General features: G+C 40.8%; 1 protein-coding gene across 5 annotated transcripts in view; it reads left to right on the top strand.

Moving 5' to 3' along the window:
* MGAT5B (alpha-1,6-mannosylglycoprotein 6-beta-N-acetylglucosaminyltransferase B) overlaps positions 1-17069 on the top strand; it is a 280078-nt gene that overhangs the window by 239078 nt on the left and 23931 nt on the right. For all 5 annotated transcript variants that reach the window (XM_073606206.1, XM_073606208.1, XM_073606207.1 and 2 more), the window contains one exon: positions 3516-3632. In XM_073606206.1, coding sequence (XP_073462307.1) covers positions 3516-3632 — 117 coding nt within the window. The remainder of the gene's footprint in view (positions 1-3515; positions 3633-17069) is intronic.

Genomic DNA, 17069 nt, shown 5'->3' with positions numbered 1-17069 from the left:
AATGGGACAACATTCCTCTCCCAAACCTCTAGCAAATGGTCTTCTCAGTTCCCAGATGTTTACAGAGTATTGTTTAAAAAAAGAGGGAATGCTAAACCGTAGTGCATGGCCCTGTCCTATCTTTTTTGAGATGTGTTGCTGCCATCAATTTCAAGATTATTTTTTTATTAAAATGGTACATTTTCTCAGTTTAAACTGCTTTTTTTTTTTTAATCATTTTTATTATTTTCAGTAATTAAGTACAATACACAAATAAAACATTTAGGACAGCCAACCACAATACAGTAAGCCGTCCCAAAAATATTAACAGAAATAAGTATTACACAAAAAGAAGTGCATTATATTGAAACATGAACAATGCCTGTAAAACTTGCCACCTTGACCCATACAGCTTCCTCAGTCGGGACACAATCCTCCCCACACACAACCAGCCAAAATCTAAGGATCCATTTGAAAAAACAACCCATACTCTTCGGAGGATGTAAGCTGTGAGGCCTACCATTATTATTGCAGAAAGACCAGTAACCTGCCCCATCTGGGTAAATGGGGATACATATAAAAAAAAACTCATATAAAAGAAATGCTAGCATTAAATAAGACTAAAACTAGTCTGTTACAGTGATAGAAGAAGCCCCCCCCCCCAAACCTTATCAAACTTAAGTAGCGCCCCTCTATTCAAATATGTGGCTTTATAAAAGGGCAGGGCTTTGTTCATCGAAACCTTCCAGGACTCTACAGATGGAGGAGTAGAATTCTTCCAAGACAGAACTATCCATTTCCTAGCATGAAAAAAATAAGGTATAGCTGTGGAGGGAGCCAAATCATCCACCAAACCAAGCATGCAATGTCTTATAGAAGGACTTAAAGGGATAGTAGTCACCTCCTGTACTCACAGTTTAAACATTTGATATTTTTTTTTACTTTCTATTGCAAATAAAATACGACTTTATGAGATTTGCAAATAATTGCATTCTGTTTTTATGTAGATTTCACAGTGTCCCAGCTTTATTGAAATTGTGCTTGTAGATCAGTGCTTTTGAAAAACTGGGAAAAAGCTATACAATAGCACATTGCTACAATTCAACAAGCAGTATCGGCACTACTCGGTAGTCTATTTTATCGGGGCTGTGATTCCACTTTATGTATTGGTATTCACAGGTATTCTCTGATCAGAAGCAGGCAGTCTTCATTATACATGGCAAACCTCCTTTAACACTTTCATTTACAGATTACTAACAGGGACAAGTGGGTAAACTTCCATTCACCTTTGAAAAGTCCACAGGTATTAATCGGACCATTACTTTCAGCGGTAGACCTTTCTGCATTGGTAATGCTTTTTACACCATCATAAATTGAAAAGGGTTCATATTGATCTAAAAACACGTAGAGCGTTGTGCGCCGCACAGCAAACCTCAGGGAATTAATCATCGCCGCCTGGTAAAAAAAACATAATTACCTTCATTAATTAAGGAAGATTTCTTGCTGTGTTCTGATGAATGGAGGTGTCTGTCACTGACTGTCAGAATCAGAGTGGGATTCATACACGTGTGTGCTGATGTTATCACCAAGATTAGGACTACTGAAAATAGAAAGAGTAAAAATATCAATAGGGCGGTGTGAATATGAGACAGAAATGGGAATGAACACATTCTGAATATCTGTATCATGCAGAAAGATGTCACAAGAGAGCTCTGTGCACCATATCTGTATTTTTAATTAACTTTTTTCTGTATTTTAATGTGAACAGCTGACAGGCTTTTGGCAGATCACATGCCGGAAAAACGTAATGTGCGCAGCACCTTATTCCACTTGGTAGTTTGCTAAATGAATGAATAAAATACTTAGAGTATAGCTCTAATGTTCTGTCACCCAATAAAGGACCATGACCACGCAATGCAAGTAAAAAGGTCACTTTAAGGTGTGGTCAGCCAGCAGTCTCTGCTACTCCAACAGCTACCAGGAGCAAAGAAAATCCATTACTGCAGGGTATGGAAGAGCATCTGACAGTGCTGGTGCTTGGTGATGGGTCCAGCACCGTCACATGAGATAGTTCTGTGTAACCTTCAGGTGGCTGATCAGAACGGGATACAAAAGGTAAGTATAAGCTGCTGGGGAGGTAGCATGGACACTTTGTTTAAAAGGTTTTAAACATTTCTTGTACTGTGCTAAGGGTTTAGTTAAAGTCTTCTGTTTTTTTTTTTTTGTGTGTTTTTTTTGCAGATAGCAAATATTGTCTAGTATTGTCTGTCATTAGAGAAATATAGGAGTTATCGTTGATGACTTCTGAAAATCCTAGTTGACTGGTTTCAAGCTGTTCCAATGGTGTCAATGTTTTCTGAGTCAATTATCCGGAACACTATATTTACAAGCTACATACTGCATGATTGTTCAGGGTCCGTGACGTATTGAAGGATCAGCATGACTGTCAGACAACTAACCTTTTCATCAGGAGCTCTCACGTGGCACCCTCTTTATTAATTTCTTCCTCCCTTCCATTAATCTATCCATCGATCCATCCTTCTCTCCTTCCATTCTTCCTTCCTTCCTTCTTTCCTTCCTTTTTTGTGCAGTTGTCTCCTTTATTCCTTGTCCTCTGAAAGTGATGATATTCTAAGAGCCATTATTTTTGGCTTCCGGGTTCCTCACGGAATCTACACCTGTTATATTTTAAAGCAATCCTATTATAGTAGAAATACGGGAGCTTCCTTTGCTAACATTCTTTGGGAAACACTAGTTACCTGGGCGTTGACCCAGAAGAAACTTGTAAATAAGGAAAAAACATCAGAAGTCCTAATCTCTATACTTTTTAAAGGTCAGTGACTAAGGGCTTGTTTACGCAATCACTCTCCCTTAAACTGATATAAAGTTTTTTTTTTTTATATATGTTATACTTACCTGCGCTGTGCAATGGTTTTGCACAGAGCTGCCCCAATTATTTTCTTCTCTTGCCCCTACTGGCACTCCTGGCCCCACCTCTTCCCCAAAGTGCCCCCATAGCAAGGTGCTTCCTATGAGGAACTCACTGAACTCACTCACTCACTTAAAATGCCCTCTGAAAATTGATCCTGTTCTTTTTAATGCAAACTCTTTTAAATTAAAAATAGTGCAAGCATGCATTGTTGGATATCCGTGTTACCTTTTTCATTATACATTTTTTTATTTTTTTTCATATTCCTTCTTTGCATAATAAAAAAAAACGATACTTTTGCCGTATGTACAAAAAAAGCATGGATAGGTGCATATTTAAAGGTACATGCACTCTTAGCATGAACAATGACGATGAACAAAAGCTTTAAAATATTATAAAATGGCCAGCAGTGGCTGGCCATAGTGGATGGGCAGTGTAGCTCCCAAAACCAAATATATAAGGCAAATAAAATGCTTCCCTGGTTAAATTACATTGGAACAAACAACATTTGTGTCTTCAGTGTACTCATTTTTTTTTTTTTGCTGAATTAGCTTTCGCTGAAAATGTAAGACTGTTGAATGTATTCCTATGTTCCCACCTTCTGCAGGTGTCATCACAACATCCGTACATGGAAATGACCATTGGACGGCCACATGTGGTAACAGTGGACTTCAACAACACCCAAGAGTTTGAGGCAGCCATCAAGTCTATCATGAGAAGCAAGGTAAATTGATGGCAATGTGGAGCGTTTGAGAGGAAACATGTCATCATATAAACAGAGGCTGCCATTATTGACCTCTCCTTCTGAAAATGTAGTCAGGCTGAACCCTCTTCAGTACTTTGAATCACTGACCTGGCATGTTTAAACTGAGTTGGTAACATAGAAAGTATTGAAACCAGAGGTTTAGCACAACAGCCAATCAACTGTTATTTTTAAATGGCGTAGTGGCTGCCCCTATATCTTTCTGTTGAGCTATTTACTTTATAGCAGACGTTTCCTACCTTTAGGATTGGTGGGCTCTTGCCATATAATTGTATAAATTATGCATAGAATGCTTGCACATTATGGTACTCTTGCCATGTAGAGTGACCTCCTTTGGGGATGCAACATTGACGCTCCCATCACCGCTCGCAATGTACTGTGCACATGGGCTGCAGGTAATGTATACATATTAAAATTAGCTAGGAACAAGGGAAAATCTTTTTTTTTTTTTTCTGCAGGAGAGACTTTGCATGTCTTTTCCGCAAAAGAACCAGTTTTTTTTTTTTTAATTTCGATTTTTGTCCCTCTTTAAGTATATTAGGTACAGCACTTCAAGAAGTCAATTGACTAGATTGCTGGATAGTGGACCAATTGTTATACTAGACCAGGGGTCTCCAAACTATGGCCCTCCAGTTGTTCAGGAACTACAATTCCCATCATACCTAGTCATGTCTGTTAATGTCAGAGGTTTACGATGCGTCATGGGAGGGCCATAGTTTAGAGATCCCTGTACTAGACCTATGATCATGTGATCTCTACCAAAAGATAGGGAAAGGCTGATTCCTGAAATAGAAAATTTATCTTACAAAACACAAATGACTCTAAGACACTAAGGGGTGTATTTCTAAACCAGTGCAATACACCCAGTATAAGTGCATATACAATCATTCTGTGCCAATGGGACAAAAGCAAATGTCATTCATTTCCTGTGTTGTTTGAATGTTTTTCATCAATTTAAAACAGAAAATACATCATTTAGCCAGTAGATGGTGTTATGTATCAAGGGGGATTTCCTATGATACTTAGCACCATATACAGGCCAAATGCTGTATTTATCATTTTAAATCAGTGGGAAAACATTAGACCAGCACGGGTAATAGCCTAAGCACAGAACTAATTGCTATGAGGATTTTGTTTCAATACACTCCTGTATTCAGTACATTCCTATGACCAATACCTGAAATTAAATTTGGATAGGTCACGGCGATAACAATGGATTGTTTGTGTATCACTTGAACATGTAAACTTACAGGTTATATTGTTTGTATTTGTATCTGTGCACAGTAAACCTATAACCTTTGTATGAAATTTGTACATAAGTAAAATAAACAGTTTGTGATAGCAACTCGGATTTAGATCCTATACCAAATCTGTACTTCAGTTCGGGTCTCCAGTGGATATGCAGTCATGTAAAAAACTTGACTTTTTACATACTTGAATGGCGATACATTCGCACACATTCTCACCTGAATGACCGCAACATCACCTGAATGACCGCAACATACAGGGATATGTAAGGTAATACTGACACATAATCACACACATAGGTTGGACTTGATGGACGTGTGTCTTTTTTCAACCTCACCTACTATGTAACTATGTAACTATGTAACAATGCCTCGAAATAAAGGTGAAACACTTGAATAAGAATACAAGAAAAATTGCCTTTTTAATCATTTTTTCAACAAGAATATAAATAGAAGTAATAATGTACTGTGGAAAAAGTAAGTCTATCCTTGACATTGAAAGGTGGTAATGCCCGTAGTAGCAGAAATTTCTTCTTGTAGGTATTTTGTATCAATGCTCACTAGTCTCTGACATTGGCTCAGTGCAATTGGTGAACACTTCTCAATGCAAAATTTCTTCAGTTGTAAGATGTTTGTGGGTTTTCATTGCATGGATTGCCCATTTCAAAATTCCTCCAAAAGATTAAATGGGGATGAAATCAGGGATTTGTCTAGGCCAGTCATAACCCTCTATTTCCGGGGTCGGCAACCCGTTGATCGTGCGCTACCTGTTGACCGTGGGCAGGTTACAGGTAGACTGGGAACGGGTCTGTGCCACCGACCCCCACCTTCTCTCTCTGCCCTCAGCCTCCCTTACCGCGCCTTCGGTCTCTCTGTCTCTCTCCCACCCTCTGCCTCCACCACTGTCATCAGTGCACAGCGGAGGGCAGCACAGGTCAGGACAGAGGGTGGAAGGAGGAGCTGGCCAAGTTAACTTTTTCAAGTTAACCCGCAGATGATTGGTTGCTAGGTCCTAAGCAACCAATCACCAGGTTGTAAAAATGAAAACTCACTCTGCCAGCTCCCGCACCGCCCCCTGTCCAGAACGGTGCTGCCTCTGTCTCCTGTGTGTACATGTAGGTTGCTATGGAAGGGAAGGGGGGGGGGGGGACACTACCGTGTGTGTGTGGGGGGGGGTGTGAAGGGGCAATGGACAGGGCCACCCCCATAGCAGTGTCCTCTACCACCCCTCACATCACACCCCCCTTTAATCCCTGCATTCTGAGCGCAACGCACTCCTTCACCCTGCATTCTGAGCGTAACGTTCTCCTGATCCCTGCATTCTGAGCACAACGCTCTCCTGATCCCTGCATTCTCAGCGCAATGCACTCCTGATCCCTGCATTCTGAGTGCAATGCCCTCCTGATCTTTGCATTCTGAGCGCAGCACTCTCCTGATCTTTACATTTTGAGTGCAACTCACTCCTGATCTTTGCATTCTGAGTGCAACGCACTTCTGATCCCTACATTCTGAGCGCAACGCACTCCTGATCCCTGCATTCTGAGTGAAACACACTCTAAACATAAACTCATGATCCCTGCATTCTGAATGTAACATACTCCTGTTTCCTGCATTCTGTGCGAAACGCACTCCTGAACCCTGCATTCTGAGCGTAACATACTCCTTCACCCTGCATTCTGAGCGTAACGTACTCCTTCACCCTGCATTCTGAGTGTAACGCACTCCTTTACCCTGCATTCTGAGCATAACTTACTCCTGATCCCTGCATTCTGAGCCCAACGCACTCCTGATCCCTGCATTCTGAGCGCAGCGCACTCCTGATCTTTGCATTCTGAGTGCAACGCACTTCTGATTCCTGCATTCTGAGTGTAATGCACTCCTGATCCCTGCATTCTGAGCGCAGCGCACACCTGATCCCTGCATTCTGAGTGCAATGCACTCCTGATTCCTGCATTTTGAGCGCAACGCTTTCCTGATCTTTGCATTCTGATCGCAACGCACTCCTGATCTTTGCATTTTGATCACAACGCGCTCCTGATCCCTGCATTCTGAGTGTAATGCACTCCTGATCCCTGCATTCTGAGCGCAGCGCACTCCTGATCCCTGCATTCTGAGTGCAATGCACTCCTGATTCTTGCATTTTGAGCGCAACGCTCTCCTGATCTTTGCATTCTGATCGCAACGCACTCCTCATCTTTGCATTTTGATCGCAACGCACTCCTGATCTTTGCATTCTGAGTGCAACGCACTCCTGATCTTTGCATTCTGAGTGCAACGCACTTCTGATTCCTGCATTCTGAGCGTAACACACTCCTAAACCCTGCATTCTGAGCGTAATGCACTCCTGAACCCTGCATTCTGAGCGTAACGCACTCCTGAACCCTGCATTCTGAGCGTAACGCATTCCTGAACCCTTCATTCTGAGCGTAACGCACTCCTGAACCCTGCACTCTCTTGTAATACTTTTTTTTTTTTGGTGTCCACTACGTTTGCAATCTACATTTGGGGTTAACAATGTATCATCGCCCACAATAGATCACAAAGGCAGTGCGTTTTGAACACTATGCAGGAAACACACATGGAACATGCCTTTCTGGCATCGCGTTCTGGTGTGAACCAGTCCTAACAGGACACTGTGCCGGTGATCTTTGACTTCATCAATGTTGTCCAAGTAGATTTCCATCTCTCCAAGGTTCCCTACCCTTGCTCTATTTCCTCTTTTTTTTTTTTTTTTAAGCCAACTTCCGTTCAAGTAAAATTTTTGGATATCATGCAGAATGTATTGTTGACTCAGCTGCAAGCTGCAGGCCTTCAAGCAGCAAAGCAACTACAAACAATAATATTTCCACCATCATGCTCCACAGTTGATATGGGGTTCTTCACAGTTGGCATGGGGTTCTTATGTGCTCATACATGCTTACTGTTACTGTGACCAAAAAATTATTTGATTGATCATTCTTCAGTACATTGGCCCAGGAAGTCTGGTCTTTGCCTATATGTTCAATGACAAGGTGTAATCTAATGTTCTTTATGGACAGCATAAGCTTTTTCTTAAAACACCTCACGTAGGAGTTAATTGAACACTTCACAAGTAAATGTGGGGTTTGTGAAGACTTCTTTTAACATTAAATGGTCAGAATTTGGGTTGAATTTAATGGGTCTTTAATGGGCCAGTCCTGGATTAGTAAGCACTTGTTGGAAATGTATGACCCTTGTGGATTATTTTCTTTATTTTGGAATTATTGATTTAATGTTATTTGGAAATCTGTTTTAAATCTCAGACTCATAGAGTTCCACAGTTTTTTCTTTCTGAGTGCCTTAGAGAGCTCTATTGATCTTGGCATGATGACATTATATACAGTATGTCAAAAGCAAAGTGAACACCAGATATCTGAGGTTTAGGACCCGTTCACACCATAACGCAGTGCATTTCAGTCACCGCGTTCAAATTGCACTGGGTGTGCAAGCTCTAAAACGCAGAATGCAAACGCAATGCATTTGCCTGCATCGAATTGCATGGTACCGCAGTACCATACAATCTGGTTCAGTGCTTTTTTAAAAAGTAGTGCATGCGCTACTCTTGGTGCGATCCCATGCAATTTCAGTCCATTCAATGAACAGGAACAATGTAATTCAGGTGTGAACCTGCCCTTAGATAAGACAGGCTCCATCTGCTTTTTTCCTAAGGAGGTTCTAATCAATGGCACTTAACCTGGAGCACATAATTCGATCTCAATGGATTTGAAGTGGTGGTAAATACTTAATGGCGATGTACTTACTTTTTCCATAAAACAAATCTGCATTTTTGTTCATTTAGAGCATGGAAATGAATACACCATGTCCATTTTATGTGTCGCATGCTCAAGATAATCACATTTATCTGTAGGCACTGTTTGAACAAAGATCTAATATTTGCTTATTCAAATGTGTTGAAAAGTCAAACTCCATGAGGTCTACTTATGTTTCACATACAGTAACTATAAGGAAGTAGTAGATTTTAGCTAGTACATTTTTTTTTAAGTGAACTATTGGAGATGCAGACACAGAATAATCAATTAATCTATAACTTGATTCTGTACCCTTACCTTATTGCACCTACGTGAGTCTAATTTCTCTGTATACACTGAAATATATGCCTGTAGTCTACCTCTTCCACCATGCTTCTAGCAGGAGATGGGCCCTTCTGGCTTTTGAGGGGCTATGTAAATTTTGTTGTGAGTTCCCAAAATGGTATGACTAATGCCGCGTACACACGATCGGACATTCCGACAATAAAACCGTGGATTTATTTCCAACGGATGTTGGCTCAAACTTGTCTTGCATACACACGGTCACACAAATGTTGGAAATTCCGAATGTCAAGAACACAGTGACGTTACAACACGTACGACGAGCCGAGAAAAATGAAGTTCAATAGCCAGTGTGGCTCTTCTGCTTGATTCCGAGCATGCATGGAATTTTTGTGCGTCAGAATTGTGTACACACGATCAGAATTTATGACGGATTTTGTTGTCGGAAAATTTGAGATCCAGATTTCAAATTTTTGTTGTCGGAAATTCCGACAGCAAATGTCCGATGGAGCCTACACACGGTTGGAATTTTCGACAACACGCTCACATCGAACATTTGTTGTTGGAAATTCCGACCGCGGGTACACGGCATAAATGTTACATAGCGGCACTTTTCAATGGCCAATCAGGCCACAGTGCTGCATTGCAGGATGAAGGTGAGAGACTCAAAGGCTCCCACATATAGAGAATTCAGAGAACTTCCCAGGGACTCTGATGGGTGAATTGGTGGCAGGGAGTGTAGGTAAGGAAGATAAGGGTGGGCTATTCTTCAGTTCCATTACACCCCCTTGAATGAGAAATTGGCAGTCACCAACTTATGTTTCTGAAGTGTATGAATTTGGTAGCCGATGTCATAGTAATACAATTTATAAACTTTATATCTTAATAAAGTATTCATAACTACATTTCCAGACTCCCATAATCTCTCCTGGCTAATCCCACAGCCTATGTTAAACCCCAAATAATAATTTTATTAACACAACCCAAACCATTAAATCTCATCTAGGATTAACTGTTCAGTTAATTTTGCTGCTGTTCAGCATTTATAAGTAGCAGCATTTCAAGGAATTAAAGCAGAAATCCAAAAAATGGGCAAATGCACAATTAAAATACATGTATATGGATAGCTTTTACCTTAAAGGGGTTGTAAACCTTCGTGTTTTTTCACCTTAATGCATCCTAGGCATTTAGGTGAAAAAACTTCTGACAGTGACCGGTCCCCTAGCCCCCCCGTTTTACTCACCTGACCTTCCTTGATCCCTCAGCTCTTGATTGGATAGATTGATAGCAGCACAGCTCCCGCTGCTGTCAATCAAGTCCAATGACGCGGCCACTGAGGACGATCGGGACCACTCTGTGCAAAACAAACTGCACGGTGAAGGTAAGTATGACATGTTTGTCATGTTTGTTATTTATTGTTATTTAAAAAAAAAACAAAGCTTAATAATCACTTTAAGGATTTCTGATACTGTTCAGCTAGTCATGCGACTGACTTACACACCACTGCCATACTGCGTAGTTTTTGTCTCAGCTTTACTTTGTTGTTCTTGCCTGTTAAATGGACATTGGAAAATGCTGAAACTGGGAAATAGCGATGCCACCTGCCTACGTTTATGTGGTAGGGGTATCTGAATCACAGGAACTGCTAAACAGAAATACACAAGGCTTTTGGCAACAAAAACTGTTCTACATTTGATCAGTCATTGCCAGCAAACACATAACCCTATTAAAAACAGATAGCAGATGTCAAATGTTTATGTAGTTGTAGCAAGTTCCTGACATTTTTAAATGTACTATGTCTGTAAATGTAGAATTGTCTGCATAGACCCATGGTACCCAGCCTGCACCACAAAAGTTGTATGCATCCTTTTGGTCTTATTTTGTGTCTCTTGGTCTCTAGCTGCCAGTAGTCAGTATTTTTGCTTCCAAGGCGCTCACTCAGGGCCTGTGGAGGAAAAATCTCTATTAAATATATTAACATACTCTGGTTTATTTTCTTTAACACTTTACTTTTTGTTGCCATTTTCTTTTGTTTCCCTCTTCTGTTTTCATGTATTTTTTTTTCCTCTGACATTTTTTGCTAAGAAAAATGTTAGGCAGGTCATACAAGGGTCGAATTTCGAAAGAATTTTCTTTCAAAAATCTTATCTAAGAATTTTTGTTTGTATTTCGCACCATTAGTGGGCTGCAGGAACAGCCGATTTTCATGCGGCCATCGAATTTGAGTAATCGGATATGTTGGAATTTTTTTGAAAAACAAAAGATTCTCTAATCAATGATGGGAGAATCATGCGAAAAATGTAATCAAAAAAGAAATGCGCATGTGCAAGAAAAGAAAATTCCTGGAAAGAAAAGAAGATTCCCAGTTCCCAGCCACAAATTCTTTTCTGTAGCAACATGAGGTGAAATTGAAGGCTTGGTTGGTCGAATTTCGAAATCAATGGTGGCACCATCAGATCACAAAACGCACAAATGTTCTGATTTTGAAAAGAAAATTATTTTGAAATTCAACCATGTATGGCCAGCCTAAGTTGTGTTGTCAATAATTTTTACCAGAGCTGTAGGGAGGGCAGATGTGGAGGCAATGAATTTTAGAGACTATAATGGCACTGATCTCTAGCAGTCTCTGGCAACATGGCTGCAGTCTGTCTTCTGTAGCACAATTGCATTCTCTGGGCTTGAAAAAAAAAACTTTTGCAGTAGACCTCTTTGCACTGCAAGGGTTAAATGCTAGTTGTGTCTAGGGGGATAGAAGCATGGTTAAATAATTACCTTATTTGCTGCTTTTGCAGACTACCTTCTGTTTGTAAGACTGGTGCTCCAAAGCCACTACTCTTTGCTGCTCAACCCATTGCCATCACCTGATGTCATCAGTGGTCCTGCATTGTACATAAGGATGCTGAGGTCCCGTCCACATAGAGGGAGTAGCAGAGGAGAGTGATGGCTGCTGGAGGAGTAGGGAACAAATTAGTAATTCATCATTCCCCTAGTGTAAACAGGTATTGAACTCTTGTGGTGTGTGGGGGTGCCCACTAAAGGGATACTTTTTCTACACCCCAAAATTCAGCTTTAAGGTAGTAAATGAGCTTTAAATCAAGCCTTCACTGACCTCTGTAGCTGAAGGCACTTTGGAGCAATCCATCCTCAAAATCCCCGGCAGAAGCATTTAAAGTTATTCTCTCAGCATCAGCTTCCCCTCCCCAAGCAGCCTTCCGGCTTTTAATCTCTAATGTAAATACAGAACCAGTGTATGTGAGGGGAGCTTTTGGGAAAACAACTTGATATACTTTAGTGCTTGAGGATGAATGGCTCCACAGTACCTGCAACTATGGAGGTCAGGAAGGGCTTGATTTAAATTTATAAGAACATGTACATATTTGAATATCCTTAGCCTGGCTGCAGGTTTATTTTAGAATAAGGGGGTGTCCAGGCTGCTAGCAGTGTATAATTTGTGCCACACTTACACCTATACAGGGATGTTCATGTGACCTAAGAGTTCCAGTTGATGCTAAAAATAGACCAGAAGACAACAACATCCATGCCCAACTCTTCTTGGATGTCTATAGGTTTAGATATACTAGCCCATTTAGTTTATAAGAGAACAAGGTTTCCTTTGAAGTTTTGAGCTGTTATAATAGTCATTGCTTTGAAAAACATTATGCCATGGGAACACATGTATTGTTTGATCTTCACAGGCAGAAACAAGGCTTCTCATTGCTAACCTCTTGAGGACAATGGGGCCAATATATGAAAAATAATAACCTGTTGACTTTCTATTATTTGGTTTCAAGATTATCCTCAGTAGTCAATACATTTTACGTATCCCATACATTATACAGTTTAACAAAATGTGTCAAAAAGCCCTGATGCTGATTATCCCATGTACAACTAACCTTAAATGCTCAAACTAGCAAATTACATCTTGAAACTGTGATATTTTATTCAGTTCTTAGGCTTATGTCCTGCTGCTCTGCTTTTAGCGATTGCATCAGTAAAAGGATGGACAAATAGATACATATATAATTGATAGATTGGTAGTTAGATTTCGCACTAAGGAACCCCTTTGGCAATACAAAAACTGTATGTTTCAGGCTGGAGGGAGGACAGCTTGGACAAGTAAGGGGAGCATCACAGCCATTAAAGGGATTGAGGTCCGACTAATTCTTCAATTTGAGGTCATTGAGCCGTGGAGGTGTCAGATGCGGGTGGTTTAACAGCCAATATTCCCAAGCAGCTGAAAGAGAGCTCTCATTATCTAGAAGGTTCCGTGCAGAAAAAAAAATAGTATATCACAGAGCTCAGGGACAGAGCCCATGGGAGCTCATTAGACAATGTGATGAGGAGAAAGGAGCCGCAGTCACAGAAGCAGAACCCATCCCTAATATTCTTTGTTTATTACCCCTGGTGGAGGGAGTAGTTTTTTTGTGTTGCCGTGGTTACGCCGCTATGTACTATCTGCAAATGGCGCAGATTAATTTTGCAGACCCGCTTACATTACTGTTACCACATCTTCATTTTGAGCTCTAATCTTTCCTAATCACAAATGTGCTGAAATTCATTTTCCACTTATTAACCTTCTTGTATTGACAAGTCATAATTTCATTTCAGTTTGGGTTTAGAAAATGTCAAGCTGTCTTTTTTGGTTCTGGCGCGATCATATCAATTTCTTAAAAAAACGGGACCTAGAGCTAAATGTGTGACTTGAGACTACACTGTCAGTACAATTAAAGAAGAACTTTATACAAAGCACACCTCATGATTAAACATTTGGAAGAAGAACCAGTTGTGTTGACCACAGCAATTTTCTATCAGCTTTTCCCTTTCATGTTTCTTGAAGTAATCCTTTGAGGATATAAATATGGGAGTTATGTGGTTAAAGCTCATCTCCAGGCAAACAGCTAATTACACAGATGAAATACATATATGGGAGCTGTTCTGCTTGCAAAGGGCACACCTCAATGGCATCTTTACAAAACTCCATATATGTAGGCTGTATAACCCGACAAAAGATTTGTGTTTTTGTTCAACCAGTCCTGAGATTAAAGCTGACATTAATGTATTCAATTTTTTTGTTCAGCCTGGATATACACGCTATACAGGATAAAAGGACAAAATTCCCACTGCACCTATTGTATTCTGAAAGCCGTCAAAGGCAGCTGTCAGAATCCCTGAACACTGTCTGCATCTACTTGGAAATATTTTTTTCTGGGCTCCTTCAATTTTTTGAATGGAACAGTGGCGGCCCGTCCATCCATGCTCCCGGTCCTTAATCTACATGCAGGGCACCAGATGCATGGATTTTTATGAGTTTTTTTTTTTTTTTTTTTGAGCACATGATTAGAGCCTAAGGCTCTAATTGGCTTCAAAAAAGGGTGAGCTCAGGGTGCAGAGCACTGCACCCTGAGCCCACCCAGTTGTGTGACAATAGCAAATTAATATTCGCTATTGTGTTCCTGATTCTCCTCCTGGCCAATCAGGAAGCGGGTCTTAAGACCCGATTGTCCGAGAGGAGAAGCGATCGTATTGGCCGCTGAGGGAAGGAGAAGTGAAGCCAGAGACGCAGGATCAAACCGCCGAGGTGGAAGCCGTTGCTGAGGAGGAGGAGAGACACAGAAAGCTGGCTGCGACCTACATGGGGTAAATGCGGGGGATGAGCGAGTGATGGCGTGGGGATAGGGAGCTTGACTGAGTGACCGTTGGGTGACCCGTTGGGGAGTGGCGTTGGGTGTCTTCTTTGCCATCCCCCAATATACAGCACCAGCCGTCACTGGAGTGGAAGGATGCCTGACAGGAGGCTGGTGACAGGGCCACATACTGAGTGAATTTCGGCTGGTTTCTGATGAAATTTGTATAGGAAATAGCCAGCTTTACTTTTATTTCAGTATATAATGTAAACAGAGATAGTAAAATAAAGAAGTTTGATCCATGTGCCTAAATGATAAGCAGAAACGTAGAAGCAGTTACCCCATAATAATGTTTTAAGTCACTGATCACCGCCATTACTAGTAAAAAATAAAAATAAATAAAAATATCCCATAGTTTATAAACCCTATAACTTTTGTGCAAACCAATTAAAATACGCTTATTGCGATTTTTTTACCAAACATAAGTAGCAGAATACATACCGTATTTATCGGCGTATAACACGCACTTTTTTCCCCTTAAAATCAGGGGAAAATCGTGGGTGCGTGTTATACGCAGATCCCCGCCGATTTCTGCTGGTTTTTTGTGATCGCGCCAACATACACATCCGAGTGTACAGATTTAAATATGGCCACTGGGCGTGACTGTGAGCGGAACCGAAAAAAGCCGAGTGCATTCCGCTATGTGTATCTCTGCTCCGCCGAGTCCCTCCGCGGCGCCATATTTAAATCTGTACACTCAGATGTGTATGTCAGCGCGATCGCAAACAATCAGCGGAGATCGGCGGGGATTGCAAGGCTGCACTGGGGCAAGGCTGCAATGGACACTGGGGAAGGCTGCACTAACAAGGCTGCACTGGGGCAAGGCTGCAATGGACACTGGGGAAGGCTGCACTAACAAGGCTGCACTGGGGCAAGGCTGCAATGGACACTGGGGAAGGCTGCACTAACAAGGCTGCACTGACATGGCTGCAAGGCTGCACTGAGAAGGCTTCAATGACACTGACAAGGCTGCATTGATGGGCATTTAAATGTAAGTTTTTTTTCCCTTAAACTTCCCTCCTAAAAGTTTTTTTCCTTTAAAATTCCCTCCTAAACTTGGGGTGCGTGTTATACGCCGGCGCGTGTTATATGCCGATAAATACGGCATTTGCATAAATTTATGAAGAAATTCGATTTTTTAAAAAAAATTTTATTGGATAGGTTTTATAGCAGAAAATAAAGACTTTTTTTTTTAATGATCTGCCTTTTTTGTTTTATAGCGCAAAAAGAAAAAAAAGGAAAGGTGGTAAAATACCCCAAAAGAAAACTATTTGTGGGAAAAAAAGGACATAAATTTTATTTGGGTACAGTGCCGCATGACCGCGCAATTGTCAGTTAAATTAACGCAGTGTCATATCACAAAAAATGGCCTGGTCATGAAGGGGGTAAATTTTCCAGGAGGTCAAGTGGTTACATTTTAAAGGCACTGTCCAGTAAAATTTTAAATTAAACATCCATGGGGCACAATCTTCCTGTCTGTAGTTCAATTTTCCATTCAGACTGCACCAGTCCACCCATATTTAATCTGTAACCTGGTTATCCTGGAACTCATCTGCTGGTAACACCAGAACACACTCCTCTTACGGTTAGTCTAATGTAAATAAATTCCAGCACTAAGGTTTCTGAATCAGTTTCAAGCCTGTCCTGGAGACCTAAATGTAAGGAAGCAGAAAGAGTAAAATACAGCAGAGACCTTAGGATGAACATGCCGACTACTCTTCTTCTGATCCTGTATAGAGCAGTGCTCTCCTCTTCCTGTTCCTGCCCACAGAGACAGAACTGACTCTTTTCCAGCCCTGAGTCCTTAGATTAACATTACTTAGCATGGATCATTTCTTGTGCTGAGGGGACATTAATCTCCGGCGATCTTCTTATGGAATGCCAGCATTGTGGCTGTGTATTGAGGTTGTATTGTATTTCAGCGGAAGGGGGTGTTAGACTGAAATTTTGTTCAATACATTTGTCACTAGAGTTCGTGGAACTATAAGGCGAAACCAGCCCATTTTAGGAGAAGGTGGGGGCTGTATTGTGGGGTAAAAGTAGATGAACAAAGGCTTTGCAGGGCAGACTTACACATAAGGAAGCTGCAAACGGCTTGTTACAGAGACACACATATATGATTAGACATACAATATTTATCTCAAGAATATAACTAGATTATTGATATTATTTTTACATTTTGTATTTTATTATTGTACTTGTAATCTTATGCTATTTTATTATTAAATCCATTTTTGAGTTTTTACACAAGAACTGAATGGACTCATATTTCGGGACTTTTCTCATTAATATAAGTTTACAGAATATCGAGAGAATATTCGTATATTCTACAATGGGACAATGCATGTAACACCTTAAACAGTTTATAGCAGAAGACCTCAAGAATCGGGTTGCTTT

The sequence above is a fragment of the Aquarana catesbeiana genome, linkage group LG12 (genome assembly GCF_042186555.1).
Source record: "Aquarana catesbeiana isolate 2022-GZ linkage group LG12, ASM4218655v1, whole genome shotgun sequence".
Classification (NCBI taxonomy): Eukaryota; Metazoa; Chordata; class Amphibia; order Anura; family Ranidae; genus Aquarana; species Aquarana catesbeiana.
The sequence above is the reverse complement of the archived record's forward strand: the minus strand, read 5'-3'. Positions and strand labels throughout refer to the sequence as shown.